The following is a 27,601-nucleotide window of genomic DNA, read 5'->3' on the forward strand; positions in this document are numbered from 1 at the left end:
TTTATGCTGGCACTAACATATGAATAGAAGTAAACAGGTAATCCTCTCTTTAAAGAGTGAAGGACATGGGAAAGCTTCCTCCTACAGGAAATACCTAACCTTGGACATGATCCTCTTTCACACTCACCAGGCCATTCATGATGAGGTGTGGCCAGTTGGAGCAGCAGGGGATTGGGGAGAGGTCAGGGAGTCAAAGAAAGTGGCTCCTTAAGGTTAGAAATGTGGCGAAAAGGAATATGAATATAAGGGAATGAAACAGGGCAGAATTATGCCTGGCCCTCCTCAGATTTTTTTCAACAGTTCAATTCAGTTCAGTTCAGTCGCTCAGTAGTGTCCGACTCTTTGCGACCCCATGAACTGCAGTACGCCAGGCCTCCCTGTCCATCACCAACTCCCGGAGTCCACCCAAACCCATGTCCATTGAGTAAGTGATGCCATCCAACCATCTCACCCTCTGTCCCCTTCTCCTCCTGCCCTCAATCTTTCCCAGCATCAGGGTCTTTTCAAATGAGTCAGCTCTCCGCATCAGGTGGCCAAAGTATTGGAGTTTCAGTTTCAACATCAGTCCTTCCAATGAACACCCAGGACTGATCTCCTTTTTCAACAGTGGATGTTAACTGGTCAAGTTCTATTTGTGTCCGCTCTAATTATTTTTTCATTATCCATTTCATTTGATTTGTTGTTTATTTTCTTGGTAGATATAGTACATAGAGATCTGAAACTGGAGAACATAATGGTTAAAAGCAGCTTTATTGATGCTAACAATGAAATGAACTTAAACATAAAGGTAAGATATTAGAAATGGTGGTAAATGTTTGCCTATAAATAGTTTGATATCAAAGTGACAACGTACATCTTCTTTTTAAGATACATTTCAGAAGCTTTTTAACAGCCAAAAATAAGCGGCCTGTGCTAAAAAAATTAAAATTTCACAAAAGAGGTTGTGACTGACAAGAATAATTTTACAAGTTAAGTAGTGCTACTGAATTTTTTTAAAGTAGATATTCATTTGGATAGTTCTGAATCATTAATTAATAGCAAACAAACAGATGCTCTGAGTTCTAATTAATTTCAAAATTATGCCTGGTAATTTGATGTAAATGTGTTACAGATTTAGAGAAAAAGTACACCTTGGCTGTGCCTTTGATACTAAATTAATGCTAAAGTCTGTATTTCTCATTTAAAAATTTCTTGGGTATTAATATTTATGTCCTAAGCACAGTTAGTATGCCAAGTATTTATTCTTGAAGACTTTATTCAAATTAAATGTTCTTTAATGTCAAATAAATGATCGGATACATTATTTATTACTTAGTATTTTAAAAGTGGTTGCTTTCAAAATATATGAATGTGTTAATTTGGGAATAAAATGTTGTCTTTGAATAACTTGCTCTGTTGCATTTATAACATAAATAGGATTAACAGTATTGTTGTTATACTCAAATATTCTTAGATATTTCCATTATAAGCTCTATGAAGGCAGGAATTTTGTGTGTCTTATTCGCTGTTGGTACCTGGAATAATACCTGAAATATAGTATGCGCTCAATTAATATTTGGTGCATGAAGGAATAAATGCCCTCCAAAGAACTGAATTGGGCCATGAGAACTTTTATATATTTGATACCTGTATACATTTTCTACAGAGAAAGATAATGTATCATGATGCTCCAAGTAGTGTCATCGTGAACACTCCTGGAGAAATTTATTAATCTCTTTAGAGAAATAGTGATATCACATTGTTGATAGGAACATTTTCTTACTCCATAAGGTACTGAAAACTTTACATTCAGTGTCTGTGGACCACAATCTTATCTTTGGTTGTGTGATCAGTAAATGTGCCTGTTTTTTCTGCTTTCAGCCCAAGGCTGTTCCAACTTGGGAGACAATACCAAGGGCACACACTGAATATTTAATAACCAAATGTTTAATGACCAAGATTTAGACCTGAGCAGAAAGCCTGCAGTTGCAGCAGTAGGCCTCCAGTGTATTTGTAGTTATATTGTGTATTTTTTTTCCTGTTAATTTGCTTCTCGTAGTTTTTAATAGTGTAATAAGTTTTTAAATTAGTATACTCTAGAAACACAGAGGAAATAATAGTAAAGAAAAGATAACATTGACTAGAGAAAATGTTTTATAAATAATTATAAAAAGGAGGAGTTTCTGTGAGTGCTGGCAAGAATAATGATTTGCATTTATAACAGTGCTTTAAACTGAAACATAGCTTGAGCATCAGAAAAATAGATAATAAACTTACTAAGGCCAGAATGTATTTTACAATGAAATAACTTGATAAAGATAACTTTTTATTTTAAAAAATGTTAAATGCCTTCTTGGAAGAGCAGCTCCCTATGTTGAACTGGTGAGCTTAAATTAGAAGGAGTGAATAATCAACATTATGGGTGTTTTCTCAAAATTTGAAAAACTAAGTTTCTCTTGACCAGGTTTCTTTTTCACAAGGAGGGGCAGGTGGGGAGGGGAAGCAAGGTCCTTATTAGTAATACAGGGAAAGCCCCTCTATCCTCACAAATTCCTGAATTAAATGCAATACAGTGTAGTGAAAATTCTGTTGGCAGAATGTGTGAACTTTGGGTCTGGAAAACTGGTGACTATGTGAATTTCTTCTTGCAGGTGACTGATTTTGGCCTAGCAGTGAAGAAGCACGGAAGGAGTGAGGCCATGCTGCAAACCACATGTGGGACGCCCATCTATATGGGTAAGTTAATAGGCTTTAAGTGATTTTTTTTTCCTATAGAAAAAAGTAGAACAACTTGTGTGGATTAAAATTTGAGCAGTTTGATTTTGCATCATGACTTATGGCCCTGATCAAGCTACCTTTTCTTTTCTTGAAAGTGAAAGTATTTTAGTTGTTGTCACAAATTTTTCATAGTTCTTATCTTTGGAGATTATAGTGTTCATCATTCCTCTGGGCTCTTCTTATAACTGCTTATGTCTCTTAGGTAATCATACACCAAACCTAATTATCATTTTGTTAATTCATGCTAAAATAATGCATGTGTTTTGCTTCTTTCCATTTTTTATCCAATTTCATTGCCATCCAGTAGATTTTCATAGAGTCCTGATTAAACATATTTCATAAACCAGCAGTTTTCTCATTTTTGTAAATGTGATTTTTAACAGCATTCTTAAAATATAATTTAGATACCAAAAAAAAATGTACCATTCAGTGATTTTTCATACATTCACAGAGTTTTACAGCACCACCACAATCCAATTTAAGCAATTCTACCCCCAGCAGTTGCCTCATGCCCATTTACTCTCAATCTCATTCCCATCCCAACCCCAGGTAACGACTGATCTTTGTCTCTCTAGATTTTCTGTTTCTGGATATTTCATATAAATGGAATCATACAATATCTAGGCTTATACACCTGGTTTTTTTCCCTTAGCATGATGTTTTTGAGGTACATCCCTGTTGCAGCACATATGTGTAGTCTGTTCCATTTTATTAGTAAACAGTTGTTCATTGTATATATATGCAACACTTTGTTTATCTATTTATTAGTTGATGCACATGTAGATTATTTCCAGTTTGGAGCTATTATGAATAATCCTGCTTATGGACATTCATGTTCAAGTTTTTATGTGGGCATATGGTTTCATTTTCCCTGGGTAGCTACAGAGAAGTGAAATTGCTGAATCACATATTATTTATATTTATACTTTTTAAGAAACTACCAAACAATTTTCCAAAGTAGCTATAAGATTTTACCTTCCCACTAGCAATGTGTGAGAGTTCCAGTTTCTTCACATCCTTTCTAACTCTTTATATTACTTATCTTTGTAAGTATAGCCATTCTAATGGGTAGGGAGTAGTATCTCATTGTGATTTTTAATTTTCATTACTTTAATGACCAATGATGTTGAACATCTTTTCATATACTTATTAGTCATTCTTATATCTTAGAACAGACATAGATGAAATGTCTATTCAAGTCTGTACCAATTGAGATGATCATATACTTTTAAAATTTATTAAAGAAATAATTGCATTAATAGGTTTTCTAAAATGTTGAACCATCCTTGTACTTTTGGATTAAACCTCACTTGGTTTGATATACTGCTATATTCAGTTTGATCATAACAGTGTGGATCACAACAAACTGTGGAAAATTCTTAAAAAGATGGGAATACCAGACAGCCTTACTTGCCTCCTGATAAATCTGTATGCAGGTCAAGAAGCAATAGTTAGAACTGGACATGAAACAACAGACGGTTGTTTTGAACAGACGGTTCAAAATCAGGAAAGGAGTACATCAGCACTGTATATTGTCATCTTGCTTATTTAACGTAAATGCGGAGTACATCATGCGAAATGCCAGGCTGGATGGAGCTCAAGCTGGAGTTAAGATTGCTGGGAGAAATATCAATAACCTCAGATATTCAGATGCACCACCCTTATGGCAGAAGGTGAAGAGGAACTGAAGAGTCTCTTGATGAAAGTGAAAGAGGAGAGTGAAAAACCTGGTTTAAAACTCAACATTCAAAAAACGAAGATTGTGGCGTCTGGTCCCATCACTTCATGGCAAATAGATGGGGAAGCAATAGAAATGGTAACTGACTTTTTTTTCTTGAGCTCCAAAATCACTGCAGATGTGACTGCAGCCATGAAATTAAAAGACGCTTGCTCCTTGGGAGAAAAGCTATGACAAATCTAGTCAGCATATTAAAAAACAGGTATTACTTTACCGACAAAGGTCCGTGTAGTCAAAGCTATGGTTTTTCCAGTAGTCATGTATGGATGTGAGAGCTGGACCATAAAGAAAGCTGAGTGTCAAAGAATTGATGCTTTAGAACAGTGGTGTTGGAGAAGACTCTTGAGAGTCCCTTGGATTTCAAGGAGATCCAACCAGTCCATCCTAAAGGAAATCAGTCCTGAATATTCATTGGAGGGACTGATGCTTAAGCTGAAGCTCCATACTTTGGCCACCTGATAAGAACAGGCAACTCATTGGCAAAGATCCTGATGCTGGGAAAGATTGAGGGCAGAAGAGGAAGGAAGTGACAGAGGATGAGATGGTTGGATGGTGTCATCAACTCAGTGGACATGAGTTTGAACAAATTCAGGGAGATAGTGAAGGACAGGGAAGCCTGGTGTGCTGCAGTCCTTGGGGTTGCAAAGAGTTGGACACGACTAAGCAACTGAACAACAATAAATAATTCAGTTTGTTACCACTTTCGTTCAGAACTTTGAGTGTAGCTTTCTTTCCTGCTGCCCTTATGGTTTTTGATGTTAGGATTATACTATCCTCATTTTAAAAATAAAATATTTTCATTTTTTGCATGTTCATGAACCGTTTAAGTAATAGAAATTACCTATTCATTATTTGATGAGATTTCCCCTTAAAATTTTTTGGTCCTGGTACCTGGTGGAGGTAAAATTTCTATTATTTTCTTTTTTAAAGTTTTTGTTTATTTACTTATTTTGGCTGTTCTGGTTCTTTGTTGCTGCACACAAACTTTCTCTAGTCCCGGCAAGCAGGGGTTACTCTTTGTTGCAGTGTATGGGCTTCTCTTGTTGCAGAGCATGGGCTCCAGGCACTCAGCTTGTGAGCCTAGTTGCTCCACGGCCTGTGGGATCTTCCCAGACCAAGAATCAAACTTGCATCCACTGCATTGGCAGGTGACTTCCTAACCACTAAACCACCAGGGAAGTCCCTATTATTTTCAATTTATATTAGGTTATTTAAGTTTTTCACATCTTGAATCATTCTGATAATTTATATTTTTCAGAAAATTGTTCATTACATTGCAATTTTAAATTTTATTGGTATAAAGATGTATATTATATTCACTTGTAATTCTTAGATCTGTGGTTTTAGCTCCATATTAATTCTTAATATTTATTAAGAAGACAATATAATATAATTTAATATTAGCAGTATGGCCTCTGACATCACTGGCTAACTTGGGACTCTGGCTCTGCCACTTGCTTTCCGGTTAGCCCTGTACAAACAACTTTGTCATGGTTTCTACTTTTGTATAATAGGGGTTATGCCACCCTCTATAAAAAAAAAAATGAAGGATCTATTTTGTGTCAGACACTGTTCTAGGTGTTGGAAATATAACAGTGAACAAAACAAGAAAATGTTGTGTTGGTGCAAACATTAATAAGAAAAATTTAAAAAAATATCTGGTATGTGAGCGAGAAGTGCTAAGGAAGAAAAATAAAACAGGAAAGGGGAGAAGATGTATTTTAGGTTGGTAATAATAATATCTTTTTATCAAGTTGATATAGAATTAAGTGTAAAGTGCTCAGCACAATACCTGACACTTAGTGCTCAATTTTAGTTCTTGTAATAATACTAACCATTTTTTCTTAATCAAATTTATTAGTGGCAGGACTATTTATTGAACTTTCAAAACTCCAGCTTAAGTCTAGTGTTATTTGATTTTCATTGATTTCTGCTTTTATTTTTCTTAATTCCTTCTTTCTCCTTACTTTTGGTTTATTTTTAAACTTCCTAAATTAAATGTTTATTTATTTTCAGTCTTCTTATTTTCTAATAAATGCATTTAAGGCTGTATAGTTTCCTCTGAGTACTCCTTTAACAGTTTCTTTTCTTATACAATGTTCTAAATGTTATTAATTTCTTAACAGTCTATGATTTTAGTCGTCTTCTTTAATCCAAAAATTACTTTGAAGTGCTTTTAGAATTTTCTGTGGGATGTATCTGATACTCATATGATTCTGTGTTAATTTATCTAGCCTTTTGGTTTTCTATCTGATTTTCTTCATTTTACTAGGTAATTGTGAGTTAAAAGATTTCAACTTTTAGAAATTTTCTCTGTGGTTGAACACAAGAATCATTTTTGCAAACATTACTTTGGATATTTTGAAAGTATGTACCCTCAGCCCTCCATATCTGTGGGTTCTACACCTGCAGATTCAACTAATCAATGACCCAAGTGTTTGAGGAAAAAATTTCCAGAAAGTTCTAAAAAGCAAAACTTGAATTTACTACACAGTGGCAACTATTTACATAGCATTTATATTGTGTTAGGTATTATGTGTTAATCTAGAGATGATTTAAAGTCTATGGACAATATGGGCAGGTTAAATTCAAATATTAAACCAATTTATATAAGGGAATTACACATCCATGAATTTTGGTTTCTGACAGGCCTGGGGGCTAAAGGGTTAGGGGCTGAATCCTGAAACCAATCCACGACAGAAACTGAGGGACAACTATATACTCCTGGTTTGTCAAGCATAAAAGTGTATGTATGTGTGTGTTTATAAAACCAAACATGATGTTTTTGTGATTCAAACTTTTCACTTTATTAATTTTATTGAAATATAGTTGATATGTATGGTCATTTAAATAATTTTAATTCTTCAAGCCCATTAGCAAAATTTATCTTTCCATTTGTTTGTGTTGTCTTCAGTTTTTTCCTCCCAGTCTGTAGGTTATCTTTTCATTTTGTTGCTGTATGGGAACTTTTAAGTTTGAGTAGATCTCAAATGTTTATTTTTCCTTTTGTTTCTATTGCCTTGGGAAATTGACCTAAGAACACATTGGTATGATTTATGTTAGAGAATGTTTTGCTTATGTTCTCTTCTAGGAATTTTATGGTGTCGTGTCTTATATTCCAGACTTTAAGCCATTTTGAGTTTGTTTTTTTGTATGGTGTGAAGATGTGTTATAAATTCATTGATTTGCATGTGACTGTCCAACTTTCCCAGCACCACTTATTGAAGAGATTGCCTTTTTTTTATTGTGTGTTCTTGCCCACTTTGTTGAAGGTTAATTGACCATAGGTGTGTAGGTTTATTTCTGGGCTCTCTGTTCTGTTCCATTGATCTATATGTACGATTGTTTTCTTAATTTTTTCTGATAATTTGTTGTTAGTATATAGAATAAATATCTGCATATTCTATATCTTGCAATTTTACTGTATTCATTTATTCTAATAGTTCTCTGGTGGCATCTTTAGGATTTTCTGTATATAATATCATGTCATCTGCAAACAGTGACAGTTTTACTTCTTCCTTTCCAGTTTGGATTCTTTTTACTTTATCTTATCTAATTGCTATGGCTAGGACTTCCACTACTTTGTTGAATACAAGTGAAAAGAGTAGATGTCCTTATCTTGTTCCTGCTCTTAGAGGATAAGAATTTTTAACCATGTAGAAGGAACAGATAAATGCTTTTGGTTCTTTACCACTGAGTATGATGTTCACTGTGGGTTTGTCATATGGCCTTTATTATGTTGAGGTATGTTCCCTCTATACCAACTTTCTGGAGAGTTTTTGTCATAAATGCGTGTCAGATTTTGTCAAAAGCTTTTTCTGCATCTATAGGGATGATCGTATGATTTTTACCCTTCATTTGTTAATGTGGTGTATCACATTGATTGATTTGAAGATATTGATCTATCCTTGAGTTACTGGACTAAATTCTACTTAATCGTGGTATATGATTCTTTTAATATACTGTTGAATTTAGTTTGCTAAGATTTTTTTGAAGTTTTTTACATCTATGTTCATCAGTGATATTGGCTTATAATTTTCTTTTTTTTTTTTTTTGTGGTATCTTTATCTAGTTTTGATAGCAGGCTGATGCTGGCATTGTAAAATGAGTTAGGAAGTATTCCTTTCTCTTTAGCTTTTTGGAATAGTTTGATAAGGATAGGTGTTAACTTTTCTTAAATGCTTTTTAGAATTTACCTGTGGAGCTCTCTGGTATTGGACTTTTGTTTTTGGGGAATTTTTAAGTTACTGATCCAGTTTTATCACTGCTAATTGATCTGTTTCTATTTTTTCCTGATTCAGTCTCAGGAGATTGTGTATTTCAAGAAATTTATCTGTTCCCTCTAAATTGTCCATTTCATTAGTGTATAATTGTTCATAGTAATCTCTTATGATCCATTGTATTTCTGTGGTATTGGTTTTAATTTCTGTTTCATTCTGATTTTATGTCTTTTTTCTTAATGAGTCTTGCTAAAGGTTTATCAGTTTTGCTTATCTTTTTAAAGAACTAGCTCTTAGCTCTAAGTCTGTCTCTTTCAGTGATCTTTTCAGTATCTTTTGAGTCTCTATCTCTTTTATTTCTGATCTAATCTTTTTTTCTCTCTTTCCTTCTATTAATTTCAGGTTTTCTTTGTTCTTCTTTTTCTAGTTCCTTTAGATGTAAGGTTAGATTGTTTATCTGAAGTTTTTCTTGTTTCCTGAGGTAAGGCTTGTATCTCTATAATCTTCTCTATTAGAACTACTTTTGCTATGTCCCGTAGATTGTAGATCATTGTGTTTCCATTTTTATTTCTCTTTAGGTATTTTCGATTTCCTCTTTCACTTCTTCAGTGGCCCATTGGTTGTTTAGTCATATGTTATTTAGACTTCATGTGTTTGTGCTTTTGCAGTTTCTTTTCTTTTCATTTTGCCCAATTCTCTGTGTCTAATTTCTTTGTTTTAGGTATGTTGGTTATATCTTCTGATCTTGGAGAAATGGTGCCTTATGTAGGCAATGTCCTGTGGGGACCACCAGCGTGCTCCCTTCTGATCACTGGAGTTGTATGTTCTAGGGGTGTCCCCTGTGCAGGCTGCATGCACCCTTTTTTGGTGGGGCTGACTACTGTGGACACACTGGTAGATGCGACTGGCCCCCAACCTGGTTGGCTTTGAGGCTATGCCACATACAGTGACTCTGGGCTTGCTAGAAGGTGAGGTAGGCTTACTGCAGGGTTAACTGCATGGCCTGTGTAAGCCGTGCGTACACCTGCTGTTGGCCTGCTGTTGTACAGGACTTGGTGCCTACATGGCTGCATGGTAAAGGGGAGTGCTAGTTTGCTGGTGGGTGGGCCAGGTCTTGGCAACTGTCTACCAGGGGGCATGGAGCTGGTTTGTGCCTGCTGGTGGGTGTGGCAGGTCCCAGCACTAATAAGCTAGAGGGAGGAAACCAAAATGGTGCTTACCAGCACCAGTGTCCATGGGATAGAATGAACTCCCCACAATGGCTGCTGCCAGTCCCCTGGGGGAGTCCTAGCTGCTTCCTCCCTCCCTGGGAGGTTTTCCAAGATCAGCAATTGGGTCTGACCTGTTTTTCAAATTCCTGCCTCTTAGCTAGGTTTCAGAGAGTGAGATATTGTGTGCACCCTTGAAGAGCAAAGTCTGTTGTTTCCTCTAGCACTCCAACTCTCCTAGATATAAGCCTTGCTGGTTGTCAAAGCCAGATGTTCTGGGGGCTTATATTCCTGGTGCAGAACCCCTAGACTGGGGAGCCTGGTGTGGGACTAAGAGTCCTCACCCCTTGGCGAGGACTTCTGAGATTGTGACATTCCTCCTGTTTGTGTTTCACTGACCTGGAAATGTAGGTTCTAACTGTAGGATGTCTCCTTCCCTCCTTCCCATATTCTTGTACTTCCTACTTTGTGTCTTAATTGTGGAAAATTCTTTTCTGCTAGTTTTCAGGTCATTCCTATAGATAGTTGCTCTGTAAGTAGTATTTTTGGTCTGTTCATGGGAGGCGATGAGCTCATAGTCTTCAGTTCTCTCATCTCAGCCACCAGTCCATATTATTAATTTTGCTTGCTTCCTCTGTTGATTTCTAAGAGAGTTATTAAAGTCATTCACTAATGTAGGGCTTTAGTAGATTCTTTTTGTACTTTTAGTAGATTTCTTAAAAATATTCTTTATGGAAACATAATTTGTGTATAATAAAATACACAGATTTTAAGTGTAAAGTGTAATGAGTTTTGACAAATATATATACTTGTACAATTACCACCTCAGTGAAGATACAGAATATTTCCATCACCCCAGAAATTTCCTTTGTGTCCCTCTCAGTCAATCCCCCACCCAAACCTTAGCAACCACTGAGGAGTTCCATTGCCTTAGATTAGTTTTGCTTGTCTAAAATTTATACAAATTGAATCTTAAGTATATATTCTTTTGTGTCTGTCTTCTTCTGTTCCATGTAATGATTTTGAGACTTAGCTGTGTTGTTATATCAGTAGTTTATTCATTTTTATTCCTGAGGAGTATGCCTGGTTCATTGTTTGTCTATTTGATGCATAAAGTTTCTAAGTTGTTTTGTCTTATTTGGGAAGAGGCTACTTTAGATTCTGTTCATATCCTCCTGTTGGCAAAAGACATCTGGTCTGTAGTTACACGGGGAAAATATATCCAAGCATCCTGAGTTTTATGCCTGCTTATTAGTTGTCTACACTGGTAACAAGTGAGAGAACAAGAGGGAAGCCAGATGGTTTGTGGGGCTTTGCTGACTTCCTAAATGGCTCTTTGGCACAGTTGCTCTGGCCTCTGCCTCCCTGTGAGAGCTGTGATGACAGTGCACGTAGAAATGCCCCTGGTAATTAAGATGACTCTGAAACAGTGAGGGCTCTGAATTCCAGGCCCCCATTGTGTGGTACACCTACGTGGAAATCTGTCAGGGAATCAGATCATGGAATTGGCCCTTGTCATAGACACATGGCCATAGAGCAACTTGAATGTTTATGATTCAGTATTTTAAAAGTTTAAGAAGGGTTAAAGAATAAAGTAATTGCTTAAAGGAAAATATTAATTAGTTAATTTTCAGTGATTTGAAGACAAATTACTCAGTATGTTAATTATCTATAGTTGAGTCTTTTCTCATTCTTTCTTCTGTTTACATTTCAGCTCCTTTTTTGTTGCTTTTTAGTTCCTTTAAAATAGGTAGAGGAAATGAAATTTCATTTGCTTTTACTGGCTACAGACACACTGTGTGTGTGTGTGTGTATGTGTGTGTGTGTGTGTGTTGGGAGGGGTGATTGAAACTGTTTTCTAAAGTAAAAACACCTTTTACATGGGAGATGCTCTGTAACTGTGTTACTTTAGGTGAGTCACTTAATATGTGTATCTGGACCTTAATTTCCTCACTGGCAAAGTGAGTCAAATGCCTGTATACCCATCTCACATGATTCTTAACATAATTTATACGAATAGCATCATTGATGCAAAAGCACTTTGTAAATTTTAAATTTCTATTCAAATGCACACAGTTGACCCTTAAACAATGTGGGAGTGAAGCTCCGTATTAATTTACTGTTGGCCCTTCGGGGTGCTCCCTAACTGTAGAGATGTAATAGACATATTCCTGGAATAGCATATTCAACTTTTTAAAAACCCAGCCGTTATTTAAAAATCTAATCATTAAAAGATCTTCACAACCCAGATAATCATGATGCTGTGATCACTCACCTAGAGCCAGACATCCTGGAACGTGAACTCAAGTGGGCCTTAGGAAGCATCACTTTGAACAAAGCTAGTGGAGGTGATGGAATTCCAGTTGAGCTATTTCAAATCCTGAAAGATGATGCTGTGAAAGTGCTGCACTCAATATGCCAGCAAATTTGGAAAACTCAGCAGTGGCCACAGGACTGGGAAAGGTCCGTTTTCATTCCAGTCCCAAAGAAAGGCAATGCCAAAGAATGCTCAAACTACCACACAATTGTACTCATCTCACACGCTAGTAAAGGGATGCTTAAAATTCTCCACGTCAGGCTTCAGCAATACGTGAACCATGAACTTCCAGATGTTCAAGCTGGTTTTAGGAAAGGGAGAGGAACCAGAGATCAAATTGCCAACTTCTGCTGGATCATCGTAAAAGCAAGAGAGTTCCAGAAAAACATCTATTTTGCTTTATTGACTATGCCAAAGCCTTTTGACTGATGTGGATCACAACAAACTGTGGAAAATTCTTAAGAGATGGGAAACAGACCACCTGACCTGCTCTTGGAACCTTATGCAGGTCAGGAAGCAACAGTTAGAGCTGGACATGGAACAACAGACTGGTTCCAGATAGGAAAAGGAGTATGTCAAGCTGTATATTGTCACCCTGCTTATTTAACTTATATGCAGAGTACATCATGAGAAATGCTGGGCTGGAGGAAGCACAAGCTGGAATCAAGATTGCCGGGAGAAATATCAATAACCTCAGATATGCAGATGACACCACCCTTATGGCAGAAAGTGAAGAAGAACTAAAGAGCCTCTTGATGAAAGTGAAAGAGGAGAGTGAAAAAGTTGGCTTAAAGCTCAACATTCAGAAAACTAAGATCATGGCATCTGGTCCCATCACTCATGGGAAATAGATGGGGAAACAGTGGAAACAGTGGCTGACTTTATTTTTCTGGGCTCCAAAATCACTATAGATGGTGATTGCAGCCATGAAATTAAAAGATGCTTACTCACTCATTGGAAGGAAAGTTATGACCAACCTAGACAGGTTTTAAAAAGCAGAGACATTACTTTGTCAACAAAGGTCAAGGCTATGTTTTCCAGTGGTTATGTATGGATGTGAGAGTTGGACTATAAAGAAAGCTGAGCACCGAAGAATTGATGCTTTTGAACTGTGGTGCGGAGAGACTCTTGAGAGTCCCTTGGACTACAAGGAGATCCAACCAGTCCATCCTAGAGCAGATCAGTCCTGGGTGTTCATTGGAAGGACTGATGTTGAAGCTGAAACTCCAATACTTTGGCCACCTGATGCAAAGAGCTGACTCATTGGAAAAGACCCTGATGCTGGGAGGGATTGGGGGCAGGAGGAGAAGGGGATGACAGAGGATGAGATGGCTGGATGGCATCACCGACTCAATGGACATGGGTTTGGGTGGACTCCGGGAGTTGGTGATAGACAGAGAGACCTGGCATGCTGCGGTTCATGGGGTCGCAAAGAGTCGGACACGACTGAGCGACTGAGCTGAACTGAGTCATTAAAAGATGTGCTACCTCAAAATAAAGTTCTACTTTGTGAAGGTTGTTTAAAAGAACCCTATCATCTCAATAGATGCAGAGAAAGTGTTTGACAACATGCAACATCCTTTCATAGGGCTTCCCAGGTGGTTTAGAAGTAAAGAAACCACCTGTAATACAGGAGACTTGAGTTCGATCCCTGGGTCAGGAAAATCCCCTAGAGAAGGCAATGGCAACCCACTCCAGTGTTCTGCCTGGGAAATCCTATGGTCAGAGAAGCCTGGTGGGCTACAGTCCATGGGGTCACAAAAGAGACAGACATCACTGAGCAACTAAACAACAATAACAACAATCATGGGCACATTGTAAGTCAGAAGCACAGAGTTGAGGAGTCAGAAATACATGAAACCTAGGCCTCCCCTGTAACTAATTGGCTCTTTGATTGAGTTATATTATAGGAGCTCTCTCTTTGTCTTAGTTTTCTCCTTTAGAAAATGTGGAAGATAATTCATACTGTCATAGGAGTGCTATGAAGTTACTATCACTACTGTTATTTTGCCGAAGTGATTTATAACCATTTATCTTAGTTTCTCTGTAAATCCAGATTTCCATGTTTTGGGTTTGCTTTAAATTGTGTCTACTTAAGGCATGTTTTCAATACTATTTTTGGCCAAGACTGAGATATTGTTGCCTTCTATAACTCTAGGATCTTTGCAAGATCATTTCTTAACAATTTGAAAGAGATGAAAAGTAGTACATTTAGCTGTACAGTGTGTGCCATCGTTCCATTAGAAGCTAAATGACAGGAGGGAGGATACAGCGACATCAATTGTTAAGACCTGTACATTATTCATTTAACATCTGCTGTTGGTTCTCTTTTTCCCTATGGGGGAATAAATTACATCACATCAGCACATTCATGCTTTGTATTTAAGCATTTAAAAGTCATTTATTGTATTATTAATATTATTTTATTTCTGCTTGTTTGGCAGCCCCTGAAGTTATCAATGCCCACGACTATAGCCAGCAGTGTGACATTTGGAGCATAGGTGTCATAATGTACATTTTGTAAGTAGCCTGCTAAATGTACAATTTAAAATGAATGGATGTTCCCTAACAGTGGAATTACATAGATTTTAATTTAAAGCTAAATAGTATAATGTCAAGAAAGCAACTGAAGAAACAACTGGGAAGTTATTCTAAAAGCTGACTTATTCATTGTCAGGTCCATCTATTAGGTATTTTTTTTTAATACAATCAAATTGTAAGTTTCAACTTTGCTTTTCATTGATCTATAAATGCTGCAATGCACTGTATGATCTGAGCAAAGTGAAAAACTTGCCTCAACACCTCTCTGATCCTTTGCTACAAACCAAAAGCTTGTTTGTCTTTTCTTGAGATTCACTTATAGAGTGTCAGGTACATTCACTTATAGAGCATCAGGTAGAGGGAAGGTCCTGGCCCTGGCACTAGGGCTCCCCCGTGGACAGGGATGTGCAAGCAGCAGGCAGTAACCAGATGAATGTTCAGTCCAGGGTCCAGGGAGTATTCTGTGGTTCCTAATTCTCTTCATGCTACTGAAAACATTGGTCTTTCTTGTTCTCTCTTTTGTCTCGCTCCCAAGATTCAGTCAGACCCCATGGCCTGTATTTTTCCTTTGAGGCGTCCTCACATATTATTCAGTTTCTCTTCACTTGTTTCGTTTCTCCTTATGATCCCTTTCTAGAAGATTATAGTGTCTTTTTGTCAGTTCTCCTTCTTCTGGTTCATCCTTCACATAGTTGTCAGGGTTGTCTTTCTAAATCACAAATCTGGTTATACTGCTTTCCTGACTAACAGCCTCTGTTGATTCTCCCTTGCTATAGAAAACTGTCAGCACATCCCCACATGGCATGATGCAAAGCTTTCACAGCCTGGCTCCAGCATGCCTTTCCAGTCTTGGTCTGCATGTGTGTTCCCATGCACTTAGCCTGTTCTCGTGTCCTCTCGAGGCTGCTCCTTATGACTTAGGTGCCCTGTGTTTCATGCCTCTGGGTCTTTGCTCATGTAATTCATTCTGCCTCAGTGTTCATTTTTCTTCTCTACTAACCTCTTTCCTGGGTGTGTCCAGCTCATACATTAGCAACTTCTATTTCCCTGAGTCCTACTCTGCCCAAGCAGAGTTAGTATGTTCATTATGTATAATATACTTTCCCTTACTCCGTGGGATTTAAGGCAGCATATTAATACAAAGGTGCATGCAAAACAGTAACATTGAAAGAAAAACAAGATGATGATAATCAGGCAAGTTTGCACATGTTTAAGTTTGATAGAATTAACTTTTCACTTTTATGTGTTCTCATTACACTTCTAAAAGCTATATTATAATGTAATGCAATTATTGTATTATATGTATTGTCTCTGTTTTTCTTGCTCTAAATTCCATGAAGGACAGAGATCTGATTCATCTTTCATCCCTAGTATCTGGCACCATAGTAGACATGTAGTCAGTGCTCAATATGTGTGTTTTATATTGAATTAAAGTGAATTGTCTGAGAGTGTTCTGAAAAGTTAGTGGTCATTGTTCTGCTTCTTGGTGAGTATGAGCACTTTTGTGTTGATGCAACATTAGTTTTATGGTCATATTGAAGATTTCACTGTGCACTACCTCTTCCAGATCGTTTCTAAATATTGACATCACAGTAGTTACATTTTCACAGTCCTGTGAAATGAAATACACAGGCAGTAGAAATTGGATGTTGTGATTGTAGCTGTAACTCAGATACTCAACACATCACTGCTTAGACTGCATAAAGTGTAAATGTATTCACAAAATTTTTGATCATTGTTTTGTTCTGCTTAGGATTATATTAAAACTCTGAGCCTTAGTTTTAAATTAAAATATAGCTATTTAAAATTAGTGTTTTATACTCTCATGACTTCTAGACAACACAAGTCAGACATAACATATGTATGTAATGTATTATTATACCAATTGAGGTGTTTGCTGCCTTCTTGATTTGAACTTAGTGTATTACACGTCTTAAATTTTTTCCTCCTACTTAAAGATGTAATTTTAATTTTTCTGCTTCTAAGCGTGACTGCATATCATAATAAAGACATCTTTTTTTCCTTTACAATAGACTCTTACTTAGCTAATCAGTGCCTGTTCATTAATCTATCTGAGCCCAGTGGTCTTACAGATCATTTCCTTCACCAAGGGCACAAACATATTACCTTCTCCAGGGGCAGGGAGGGGTTTCTTGTTTATCAGTTGCCCCTGATTCATTGCTACTTAATTGAACAATGATAGCATACTTTCTCAAGGTGAAATTAATATAAATGCTCTTTATGGGCACCATCTTTTGCTGTTTTGATTCCTGTGACACAGAAAATAATCAGAAGGCCTTAAGAGGCATTTTTCATGTCTTGGATTCTCTTTTCTGAATGTGCAGAAAATTGCTGTCATAAAATTTCATGTGCTGCTGATTGACCAACCATTAGATACATTTTGTGTAAGTAAAATTGTAAAGAACAGAAAAAACTGAAATTTTTAAAACATAGCCCTTGAGCTGTAGTTAAATGTTAGGCAGTGTAGGAGCAGCTAAGAAATCGGTGAATGTGCATACCACTGGTTACTAACAGACTCAATGAGCTGGGCTTTTGCTGGCCTGTATTTGTTATAATAGTAATTGCCCATAAGACCATTTTTCTGACTTTTTTTGGAATGGCATTTAAAAACTAAATAATAGTAAGGCAAATTGAATCAGAGAGAGAAGGATTAGAATGAGCTGGAGAAAGAGAAAGTATTAAAATGAGAGTTTGCGGAACAATTTAATATTTATCGCTTAACAAGAACCTATTGGTAAATGAAAAGCTCTGTTGTCCAGCCTAATTCGATAAACTACTGGGATGAAAATGACTCCCCTTCCACACTGGAAAAATCATTATTATCATAATCATTATCATGTAGAATATTTATCAAATGTAAACTTATTCAAAAAATGTTCATGGGAAAGAGTTTTAAAGAAATTTAAGAAAAATGTAACTTAAAAAAATCAGTAAAAATCTGTTAAGAGACCTAGAAATCATTATACTTATGTACATAACAGACCAGCATTTGGAAAGTGTAATGGAATTATGCCATTTTATTCTTTCAGTAATAAAGTAGAAAAATATAATCCTGAGAACTGAAGAATAGACAGAGAGAGTTAGAGTTGCCTCTGTGATGAGTCCAGATCCAGCTTCTGTCTGGTTGTCATTGGGAGAATCTGGTTGTTGTCTACAGGATTGCCCTCAGATGTTGGGACTGACAATAAAGATGATGGCTAATATTTGCAACTTTTAAGCACACAGTTTTGGACTGGATCACCTATTGACGCATAGGCTTGCCGTGCTCTTTGTAAAGTATAGCATAGTACTTCCTTTAAAAGGTTCTAAAGACTCATAATCCTGTACTATGGAATTTACAATAAGTCCATGTTTACTGTATACACACTACTCATGGCTTTACTGATGTTGGTTGTTACATGTACTCAGCTTTCACCCTTCCAGACTGAAGGGTCACATTCATCATCTGGTTTTCCTCCTTCAGATTTTCTTCATTTTGTATATAATTTTTGAAGAGTTGTGGCTATTTTAATGGATTTTTTATTTTGACTCAGAGCCAGTAGGCCCCAGGATCATTCTTACCATCATCACCAGTCTTTGTGTAACATTTTACTATGGATAAAATTCTTCCATGGTCACTAGAAGAAGTAATCTCATTAGACTGTGATGACTCAGTGTATCTTTCTGTTAAGTCCAGTGTACCTTAAGGCATAACCTTACCCTTGCTCACATTGAAGTGTTTCTCCTCTGTTATCCACCACTATTACTGTGCACCTAAACTCACACACCTTTCTGTATTTTAACCCCAATTAAGCTTAGTGTTTTCCCACCTGGAAGAGCTTTGCACATGTGGAAGTTCCAATGAATACAAGAGCCTAACACTAATCTCCCCAAACCCCTTTGCTTCCATTTCTACATCCAGAGAAGTTCCCACCTCTTCCTCTCCTTTCCTTAAATATGAAGCACCACTGCTTTCAAGTCCTGTGGAAACGTAATTTTTTTTTTTGGAAACTTAATTTTTAATAGCCTTATTTTGATTATTTAAAAGAATCTAAAGAGAATGATTACCTTTGCTGTAGATTATGTGGAAAAGCACCCTTTATGGCAAGCTCAGAAGAGAAGCTTTTTGAATTAATAAAAAAGGGAGAACTACATTTTAAAAATTCAATCTGGAATTCCATAAGTGATTGTGGTAAGTATAGATGTGTTATTATTTATTAAGGCAAATATGCATAATATAAGAAAGCCAGCCAGTAATTTAGATACTTTAAATCTCTGAGTAGCCATTAAATTTACTTGTAGAAATAAAAACTATTTACTTGTGGAAATAGTGCGATCTTCAGTGTGATTTTTATAGTTGAAACTTTAAACAAAAACAGAAAATGTATACTAAAAATTGAAGAGGAAATTTTCTGATCAAATAGCTAATTTTTACTGAAGACTATAAACCAGGTAATCCAGGCAATAAAACCTCACTTTTGGCCTTAAACTTTATTTAATATTAGCCATATGTACTGATGATATTTATTCTATAACTGATATGTTTCCTTTGTGTCATATAGACCTAATCCTAAATTGGAAAGTATGTGATATTAATTATAGTTGAGATATATAAGGTAGGATTTTTTCCTTTATTTGCAGCTAAAAGTGTTTTGAAACAACTTATGAAAGTAGACCCTGCTCACAGACTCACAGCTAAGGAACTACTAGATAACCAGTGGTTAACAGTAAGTTTCAATACTACTGCCTTAAAAAAAAAAATTTTGGCACACTATCATTGCTTATTTCTTTTCATCTGGCCTTATAATCTATATATAGTCTTAAAACAGTCATTTAGTTTCATCTTCTGACAAGTTAAAAAAATTATTGAGTGCTGACACATTTCTGAAATGGGTATTTTCAAACTGTTAAAATTACTACCACAGTTGTTTACATGTGTTTATAGAGGTTTAAATGAACCTTTCTATTGTATCAAGTTCAGTAGAATAGAGCTGAGAAATGTCCTTTATTAAAGATGTGGACTGTGGAAGCAGTCTGTATAGTTTAGTGATGTAAAGTACTGGAACTGTCTACTTCTCTTTCAGCTCTTTGGACGCAGAGAATCTACAAGGACTCAGAAAAGCCAAGGTCTTCTAATAGTGGCTGTTGCCTGGCTTGAAATCTTGAGTCATTATTCATTTGCATATTGCTTTCCCCCATTACACTAATGCCTTGAGCAGTAACCCTATGTCTTTAAGTGATCTTCGTATCCCTGTACCCAGAACATTACCTGGTCACAACAGGAACTTTGGAAGAGGATGCTACTACCTCTCAATAATTATTCTCTCTTTCTTCTGTGGTCGTGAGGATCCTGACTTTTCACTGGTAACATGCTTATCTAGTCTTCTTTGCTAGTTATCCCCTATCATTGCTAGTTACAGTGCTGGTCAATGAGATCTAAGTGCAGGTAAGAGTAATCTCTGGGAAGTGTCCTTAAATGGAGGGAGTATGGCATTCCTCACATCCATCTTCTTTTCTAGTGATTGCACCGCAGCTGCGATGAATGGAGTTTGAGTAGCCATATTAGATAATAAAGTGGAATATAAACAGGATAGCAGAGCAACACGATTCTAGAAACCAGGGCTCTTAGGGTATAGAGCTGCCACACCAGCCCTTGACTGCCTACCTCCAGACTTTTTTTTTTTTAATTATTATTATTTTTTATTATTTATTTATTTTACTTTACAGCATTGTATTGGTTTTGCCATACATTGACTTGAATCCTCCATAGGTGTACATGTGTTCCCCATTCTGTACCCCCCTCCCAACTCCCTCCCCATCCCATCCCTCTGGGTCATCCCAGTGCACCAGCCCTGAGCATCCTATATCATGCATCAAACCTGGACTGGGCATTCATTTCACATATGATAATTTACATGTTTCAATGCCATTCTCCCATATCATCCCACCCTCGCCCTCTCCCACAGAGTCCAAAAGACTGTTCTATACAATACATCTGTGTCTCTCTTGCTGTCTTGCATACAGGATTATCATTACCATCTTTCTAAATTCCATATATATGCATTAGTATACTGTATTGGTGTTTTTCTTTCTGGCTTACTTCACTCTGTATAATAGTCTCCAGTTTCATCCACCTCATTAGAACTGATTCACATGTATTCTTTTTAATGGCTGAGTAATATTCCATTGTGTATATGTACCATAGCTTTCTTATCCATTCGTCTGCCGATGGACATCTAGGTTGCTTCCATGTCCTGGCTATTATAAACAGTGCTGCGATGAACATTGGAGTACATGTGTCTCTTTCAATTCTGGTTTCCTTGGTGTGTATGCCTAGGAGTGGGATTGCTGGGTCATATGGCAGTTCTATTTCCAGTTTTTTAAGGAATCTCCACACTGTTCTCCATAGTGGCTGTACTAGTTTGCATTCCCACCAACAGTGCAAGAGGGTTCCCTTTTCTCCACACCCTCTCCAGCATTTATTGCTTGTAGACTTTTGGATAGCAGCCATCCTGACTGGCGTGTAATGGTACCTCATTGTGGTTTTGATTTGCATTTCTCTGATAATGAGTGATGTTGAGCATCTTTTCATGTGTTTGTTAGCCATCTGTATGTCTTCTTTGGAGAAATGTCTGTTTAGTTCTTTGGCCCACTTTTTGATTGGGTCTTTTATTTTTTACAGATGTTTTTAGATGAACAGGAAACAAATGACTGTCATCTTTGAGATACTGTGAAATGTGCAGTTAAGCCTAATACCAATTAATACAGTACTCAGTAAATAATGGCTGAATGAGTAGATGATTCAGTAAATGAATGAGTCTGTAGGTATGTCAGAAAATGCCTAAGAATGGAAACTGGAGATTCCAGAGACTTAGGAATATTACTAAGTAATGTTTATCTATGTAGAAAATTATTTTACATCTTTTACTTATTAGACACTGTGTTAGGTACTGGAGATAAATGATATGCTTATATTGCAGTAGTATTGTTGAGAAATGATGGTGACTTGGACAAGGTGGTAGCAATAGAGTTGAAGAGAAATAAATGTGACATATTTTTAGATATATTTGATAGTACTTGGTGATGGACTAGATAAGGGATGAGGATAAGGGAGGAATCAAGGATGAATTTTAGATTTTGCTTTAACAACTGGCTGGATGGTAGTACCATTTACCGAGATGTGGAAGACTGCCGGAGATACTTTTTTTTCCTGGGGGAAGAGTGGTGAGTAAAGGGTTCTACATTGGACATGATAAATTTAAGATGCCTATGTCACATTCAAGTGGAGATTGCCAATAGATCATCGAAAGTATGAGCCTGGAACTGGAGAAGAATGAACTGGAGATATAAATCTGTGAATCCTGAGTATACAGATGCCATGTAAAGCCTTTGTGTTGAAGAGATGAATTAGGAAGAAAATGCAGATAGAAAGGACAAGAGGCCTCAGCAGTCTGCCTTTAGACACTGCAACATTTAGAAGAGTAGCAGCTAGCAATAGAGGCTGAAAAGGAATAGCTAATGAGGAAAGAGGAAAGTTAGGAGTGTAGTGCCAAGGAAGTTGAGTGAGAAAAGTGTTTGAGAAAGCAAGAACAGCCAGCTCCCAGATAAATGCTGCCTAGAGGTCAAGATGAGAATGACTTTTCATTAGAATGGCTGACAGAGGGGTTGATGGTGACCTTGGCGTCCTCGATAGATTTTAGATACCATAAATTTATAGTGGTACCACTGTGATTTTCCTTTGGGAATTTCTAAGCATTTATTGGAATAATTCTTTTTCTTTAAGGGCTAAAAAATTGCCTTCACTCAAAAATGGTTTATAACTGCCCTCTTCTATGAATGTGTTGAACTCTCCAATGATTCTGTGCAATAAGTATTTCTGGCCTAAAGTAATTGTGCAAATGAGTTAGCGGCTAGATCATTGCAAAACAACTGAGTAGATTTGTAGTAGAGCAAAATAAAAAAACTGTAAAACAGATGGTGTGCTTTAGAAATCTATCTCTTTTCAGCATCACACAACATTCGGGTTTGGCCATTTAATTATTTGTTTTCTAATTAGTGAAACTTTATTTCTGGCTTTGGTCATTTTTCCAGAAGTCTCCATTTTTGAGCCTCTGTAACAATTTGTCTCTATGTAGTCTTTGCCAAATGGATAGAGAAGTGACAGATAGTGTGTACTATATCGGACTATCCTGAGGAGTTCAGTATATGAAGTTTAGAATACTGGCATTTTGTAAACTTCTGAAAGGCAAAACTCTTTTCTTCTTAACCACTTGAAGTCTCGCTTCCTGTAATTCATGTCCTCTGTTTGAAATAATCTAAAGAGGACATGTTAGTTCTCTCAGTGCCTTCCCGCTTTATAACCAGAGCTTATCTTCCAACACCGGACGAATAGTGACATTCTTTTCAAAGAGCTTTATTGGATAAAAAGTTTCCACGGTTTAGTCTATATATTGTGCATTTTGAAATACAGTACATATCTGAAAAGTATTCTGAGAAAAATAATCATTGCTTCTCTACGTACATTTAAGTGAATGGGTCTTAAACAGATATTGTCATCCTGATTTCAAAAGTCTAAGGTCAGATGCAAGGAAAAACAGCCAATAAATGACTTTCCTACAAAGGGAGAGTTTGATGATGACACCCATTGCCAGGAGTATGCCTGTTATCCTCTTTATCCTTTTCTACCTTTTTTGCCCTCTTTGTTCTCAACAGTAGTTCAGGAGTTCATTCCTTGTTAGATAGTTACAGTTGCCCGTTGGTATTCAATCCCCTGGTGACAACTAACACCAAGAATTTGCACATTTAACAAGTTTCCCTGGTACTTTCAATGCCTGCTTATATTTAAGAACCTTGCTATAAATTAATGAAACATTTTTCTTCTATGGCTTGTCAAAAAGCAGTTTCCAGATTTGAGCTCTGTAACAGATTTTTTTGTGTGTGTGTGCCTGCCATGTACCATGCCTTGTGCTAGGTAATAAAATTCAGTTAAAGACATATAGAACCTAGTCTCTGACATGAGGAATTTATAATATAATAAGGGAAACAAGCTATGTATAAGATATAATGCAAGGAAGAAAATGATAAATGGCATAAGAGATTGCCAAATGACCAGAGAGGTACAGAGGCAAGCAAGTGTGAAATCAGGAAGTTTAATTTGACTGGCAGATAAGATGCCTGAAGGAAACAAGTGGGAAATGAGACTTTTAGAAAAGGAAGGAAAATTGTGAGGGCCCTTGAATCCCAGACTAAAGAGTTTTAACTTTCTGCCATAGATAGTAGAGAACAATCACATGCTCTTTGAAAGAAGGAAATTATTATTATAGTGTGTCAGTCTTGCAGAGTGGCTTATTTTAAATGGGACAACAGTCATTTAAATGTCTATGTTGATTTTAACAAATGTTTTTTAATTTTAATTCATAAGGCACTACATGGGTGCAAAGATGATTAAAACAGTCTCTCCCTTGAGTAATTCACCACAAATTACAGTGTACTTTGCTTTATAGTCCCACTTTACAAAGCTCTTATAATGAAGTGTAGGGTCTAATTTCAGAACACTCTTTCCTACGTATGAACAGGTCCTTGTTCACTAATTTACAAATCATTATTCAGATTTTAGTCATTAGTTTTTGACCTTTAGCCTGTGCACTTTATGTAAAAAAATTGAAATTTTCTGATACCTAACTAATTATTGGGTGTATTTTTGCTACCGTATATTTTTAATCCTAAATATATTAAGGCTCTAACCTTAACATTACTATATTTAGTTACTCTTGAATTATGAATTATCTTATGTATATGAATATGATTTTGAAGCCCTCTTTAATGAAGTTTTTTTAAAAAAATGATGTTAAAAAGAAGCTCAAGAACCAGGGACCATGGGCATTTACTCAATATTCAATGATTGGTACATACTTAATAATTCAAACAAATATTTATTGAATAACTACTATGTACTGTGGGGGACACAAGGATGAATCTGGCATAGTACTTTCCTACAGGTTGCCCACACCCTAGTGGAGGAATTAAAGAAAAAATATAGGCAGAGAATGTGTATTTGATATGTGTGTGTGCAAAAGTCCACCTGCAATACAGGAGACCCGGGTTCAATCCCTGGGTCGTGAAGATCCCCTAGAGAAGGAAATGGCAACCCACTCCAGTATTCTTGCCTGGGAAACCTCATGGACAGAGAAGCCTGGTGGGCTACAGTCTATGGGGGTCACAAGGAGTCAGACATGATTGAGCAAGTTTCACTTCACTTAATATATATATACATATATATATATATATATATTTAAAATAAACATATAAAAATGTACTCTACATATTATATGTGGTATGTAATAAAATATACACTATAAAATATATAAATGTTCTCTAAATATTATTATATACTTATATGTATATTATATACTATATTTAATATATAAAACATGTATTTATATAAAGTAAGTAGTGTAGTAGTAGTACTATTAGGTTTTTAAGAAGAGAGCTATTATTCCTTTTAGTGGATTATAAAAACTACTTAAGTGAGAAACTTGTATGCAGGACAAGAAGCAACAGTTAGAAATGGACGTGGAACAATAGACTGGTTCAAAATTGGGAAAGGAGTACATTAAGGCTGTAAATTGTCACCCTGCTTATTTAACTTCTATGCAGAGTACATCACGTGAAATGCCAGGCTGGATGAATTACAAACTGGAATCAAGATTGCTGGGGGAAATAGTAACAACCTCAGAAATGCACATGATACCACTTTAACACTTTAATGGCAGAAAGTGAAGAGGAACTAAAGAGCCTCTTGATGAAGGTGAAAGAGGAGAGTGAAAAAGCTGGCTTAAAACTCAACATTCAAAAAAAAATTCAAAAAACAAAAAACTCAACATTCAGAAAACTAAGATCATGGCATCCAGTCCCATCACTTCATGGAAAATAGATGGGAAAACAGTGGAAACAGTGACATACTTTATTTTGTTGGGCTCCAAAATCACTGCAGATGGTGGTGACTGCAACCATGAAATTAAAAGATGCTTGCTCCTTGGAAGAAAAGCTATGACAAACCTAGACAGCATATTAAAAAGCAAAGACATTACTTTGCCAACAAAGGTCCGCCTAGTCAAAGCTATGGTTTTTCCAGTAGTCACATATGGATGTGAAAATTGGACTATAAAGAAAGCTGAGTGCCAAAGAATTGATGCTTTTGAACTGTGGTGTTGAAGAAGACTCTTGAGAGTTCCTTGGACTACAAGGAAATCAAACCAGTCACTCCTAAAGGAAATCAATCCTGAATATTCATTGGAAGGACTGGTGCTGAAGCTGAAGCTGAAGCTCCAATCCTTTGGCCTCCTGATGCGAAAACTGACTCATTTGAAAAGACCCTGATGCTGGGAAAGATTGAAGGCAGGAGGAGAAGGGGACAACAGAGGACAAGATGGTTGGATGGCATCACCGACTCAATGGACATGAGTTTGAGCAAGCTCCAGGAGATGGTGAAGGACAGGGAAGCTTGGCATGCTGCAGTCCATGGGGTTGCAAAGAGTTGGTCACAGCTGAGTAACTGAACAACTGCATCTTTTCTGAGGATTAAACCTAGAGTAACTTTAGAGAGAAACCTCATGACAACAGGATTCAGAGAATAGTGATACCCCTAGGTAGATAAAGGGCTATTTTGAGATGGCATGTATGGTGGGTGAAACTACAACCAGGGCAGGAAGTAAAAATAGGAAGCAAAGACAACCCAAGTTCCTCCTTTGCCTCGCTCTCTTTGCCTTGGGACACTGGTGCCTGTTCATTCACAAGGATCAGAAGTAATAAAATCAGAGCAGTGCTGATGCCCTGCTTGAGTGAGACGCTAAGGAAAATGGGTGGGAATTACTGGGTCTAAACCAATGACTTACCTGTTGGCCTCCACCCCCTAGGATAGGTAGATTATAGTTTTAGAAGTGCCTCCTCCTAAGGTGACTTCTCCTTGGAAGAGAAGGTTGGTTATGAAATCCTGAATTGAGGGGTTGCTTGGTGGGGGCAGATTTTTGGTGCCTAGGATTTTGAGCTCCTGGGGCTAAAGATCTGGTTCTGGTCTGTTTTCCTGAGGAGCTAGTACTCCCCAAGGAGTGTGAGCTCACAGGCCACATTTTACACACCATTAAGAGAGTTTAGAATAGGCAGAAGGCAGACCCAGACTTGAGAAGTCAACAAAGTGAACATGCTAAAAGAGATAAATGAAGATGTTAATAATATGAAGCAAGAAATGAAATGGTAAAACAGAACCAAGTAGAACCATTTAGGTATAATAGTTGACAGAGTTGTAGTTATATAGGATAAGTAGTGAAGTGTGTGCAAATGAAGAGTGAATTAAAATCACTAGATGATCAGATTATGTAACTTTAATAGAACTTTATAGAAGGGAACAGATGAAGATAAACATACTGAAAACTTAAGGAAAAATGAAGCTATGTGGAGTTGAAAGTAAAAGTTACAAGATTCATATAATAGTAATCTCAGGCAAAAAAGTGAAAATAGGAAGAAGGAAATCTTTTAAAAATAATAGAGATAATTCATCAGAATTAAAGAAAAAAGATTTCAGCTTTAAATAATGATAAACTACCAGATAGGAGAGAGAAGGAAAAACTGACGAAATTGACATAAGATTTAAGAATATCAAAAACAGAAAATTCTCAATGTTCCCAGAGAGGAAGAGCAATATCATAAAAAGAACAAGAATAATCTTGACATCTTTCTTTTTAGCAGCATTATTGGATGCACGTGTAAATGGAGTAATAATTCTAAATGTATTAAAGGAAAAACATTTAAACTTAGAATTTTA

General features: G+C 36.6%; 1 protein-coding gene across 6 annotated transcripts in view; it reads left to right on the forward strand.

Annotated features, from left to right (window-relative positions):
- STK33 (serine/threonine kinase 33) overlaps positions 1 to 27,601 on the forward strand; it is a 186,966-nt gene that overhangs the window by 127,793 nt on the left and 31,572 nt on the right. For all 6 annotated transcript variants that reach the window (XM_043482774.1, XM_043482770.1, XM_043482773.1 and 3 more), the window contains 5 exons: positions 699 to 787; positions 2,631 to 2,715; positions 14,685 to 14,760; positions 18,861 to 18,973; positions 19,423 to 19,508. In XM_043482774.1, coding sequence (XP_043338709.1) covers positions 699 to 787; positions 2,631 to 2,715; positions 14,685 to 14,760; positions 18,861 to 18,973; positions 19,423 to 19,508 — 449 coding nt within the window. The remainder of the gene's footprint in view (positions 1 to 698; positions 788 to 2,630; positions 2,716 to 14,684; positions 14,761 to 18,860; positions 18,974 to 19,422; positions 19,509 to 27,601) is intronic.

Source organism: Cervus canadensis, chromosome 11 (genome assembly GCF_019320065.1).
Source record: "Cervus canadensis isolate Bull #8, Minnesota chromosome 11, ASM1932006v1, whole genome shotgun sequence".
NCBI lineage: Eukaryota > Metazoa > Chordata > Mammalia > Artiodactyla > Cervidae > Cervus > Cervus canadensis.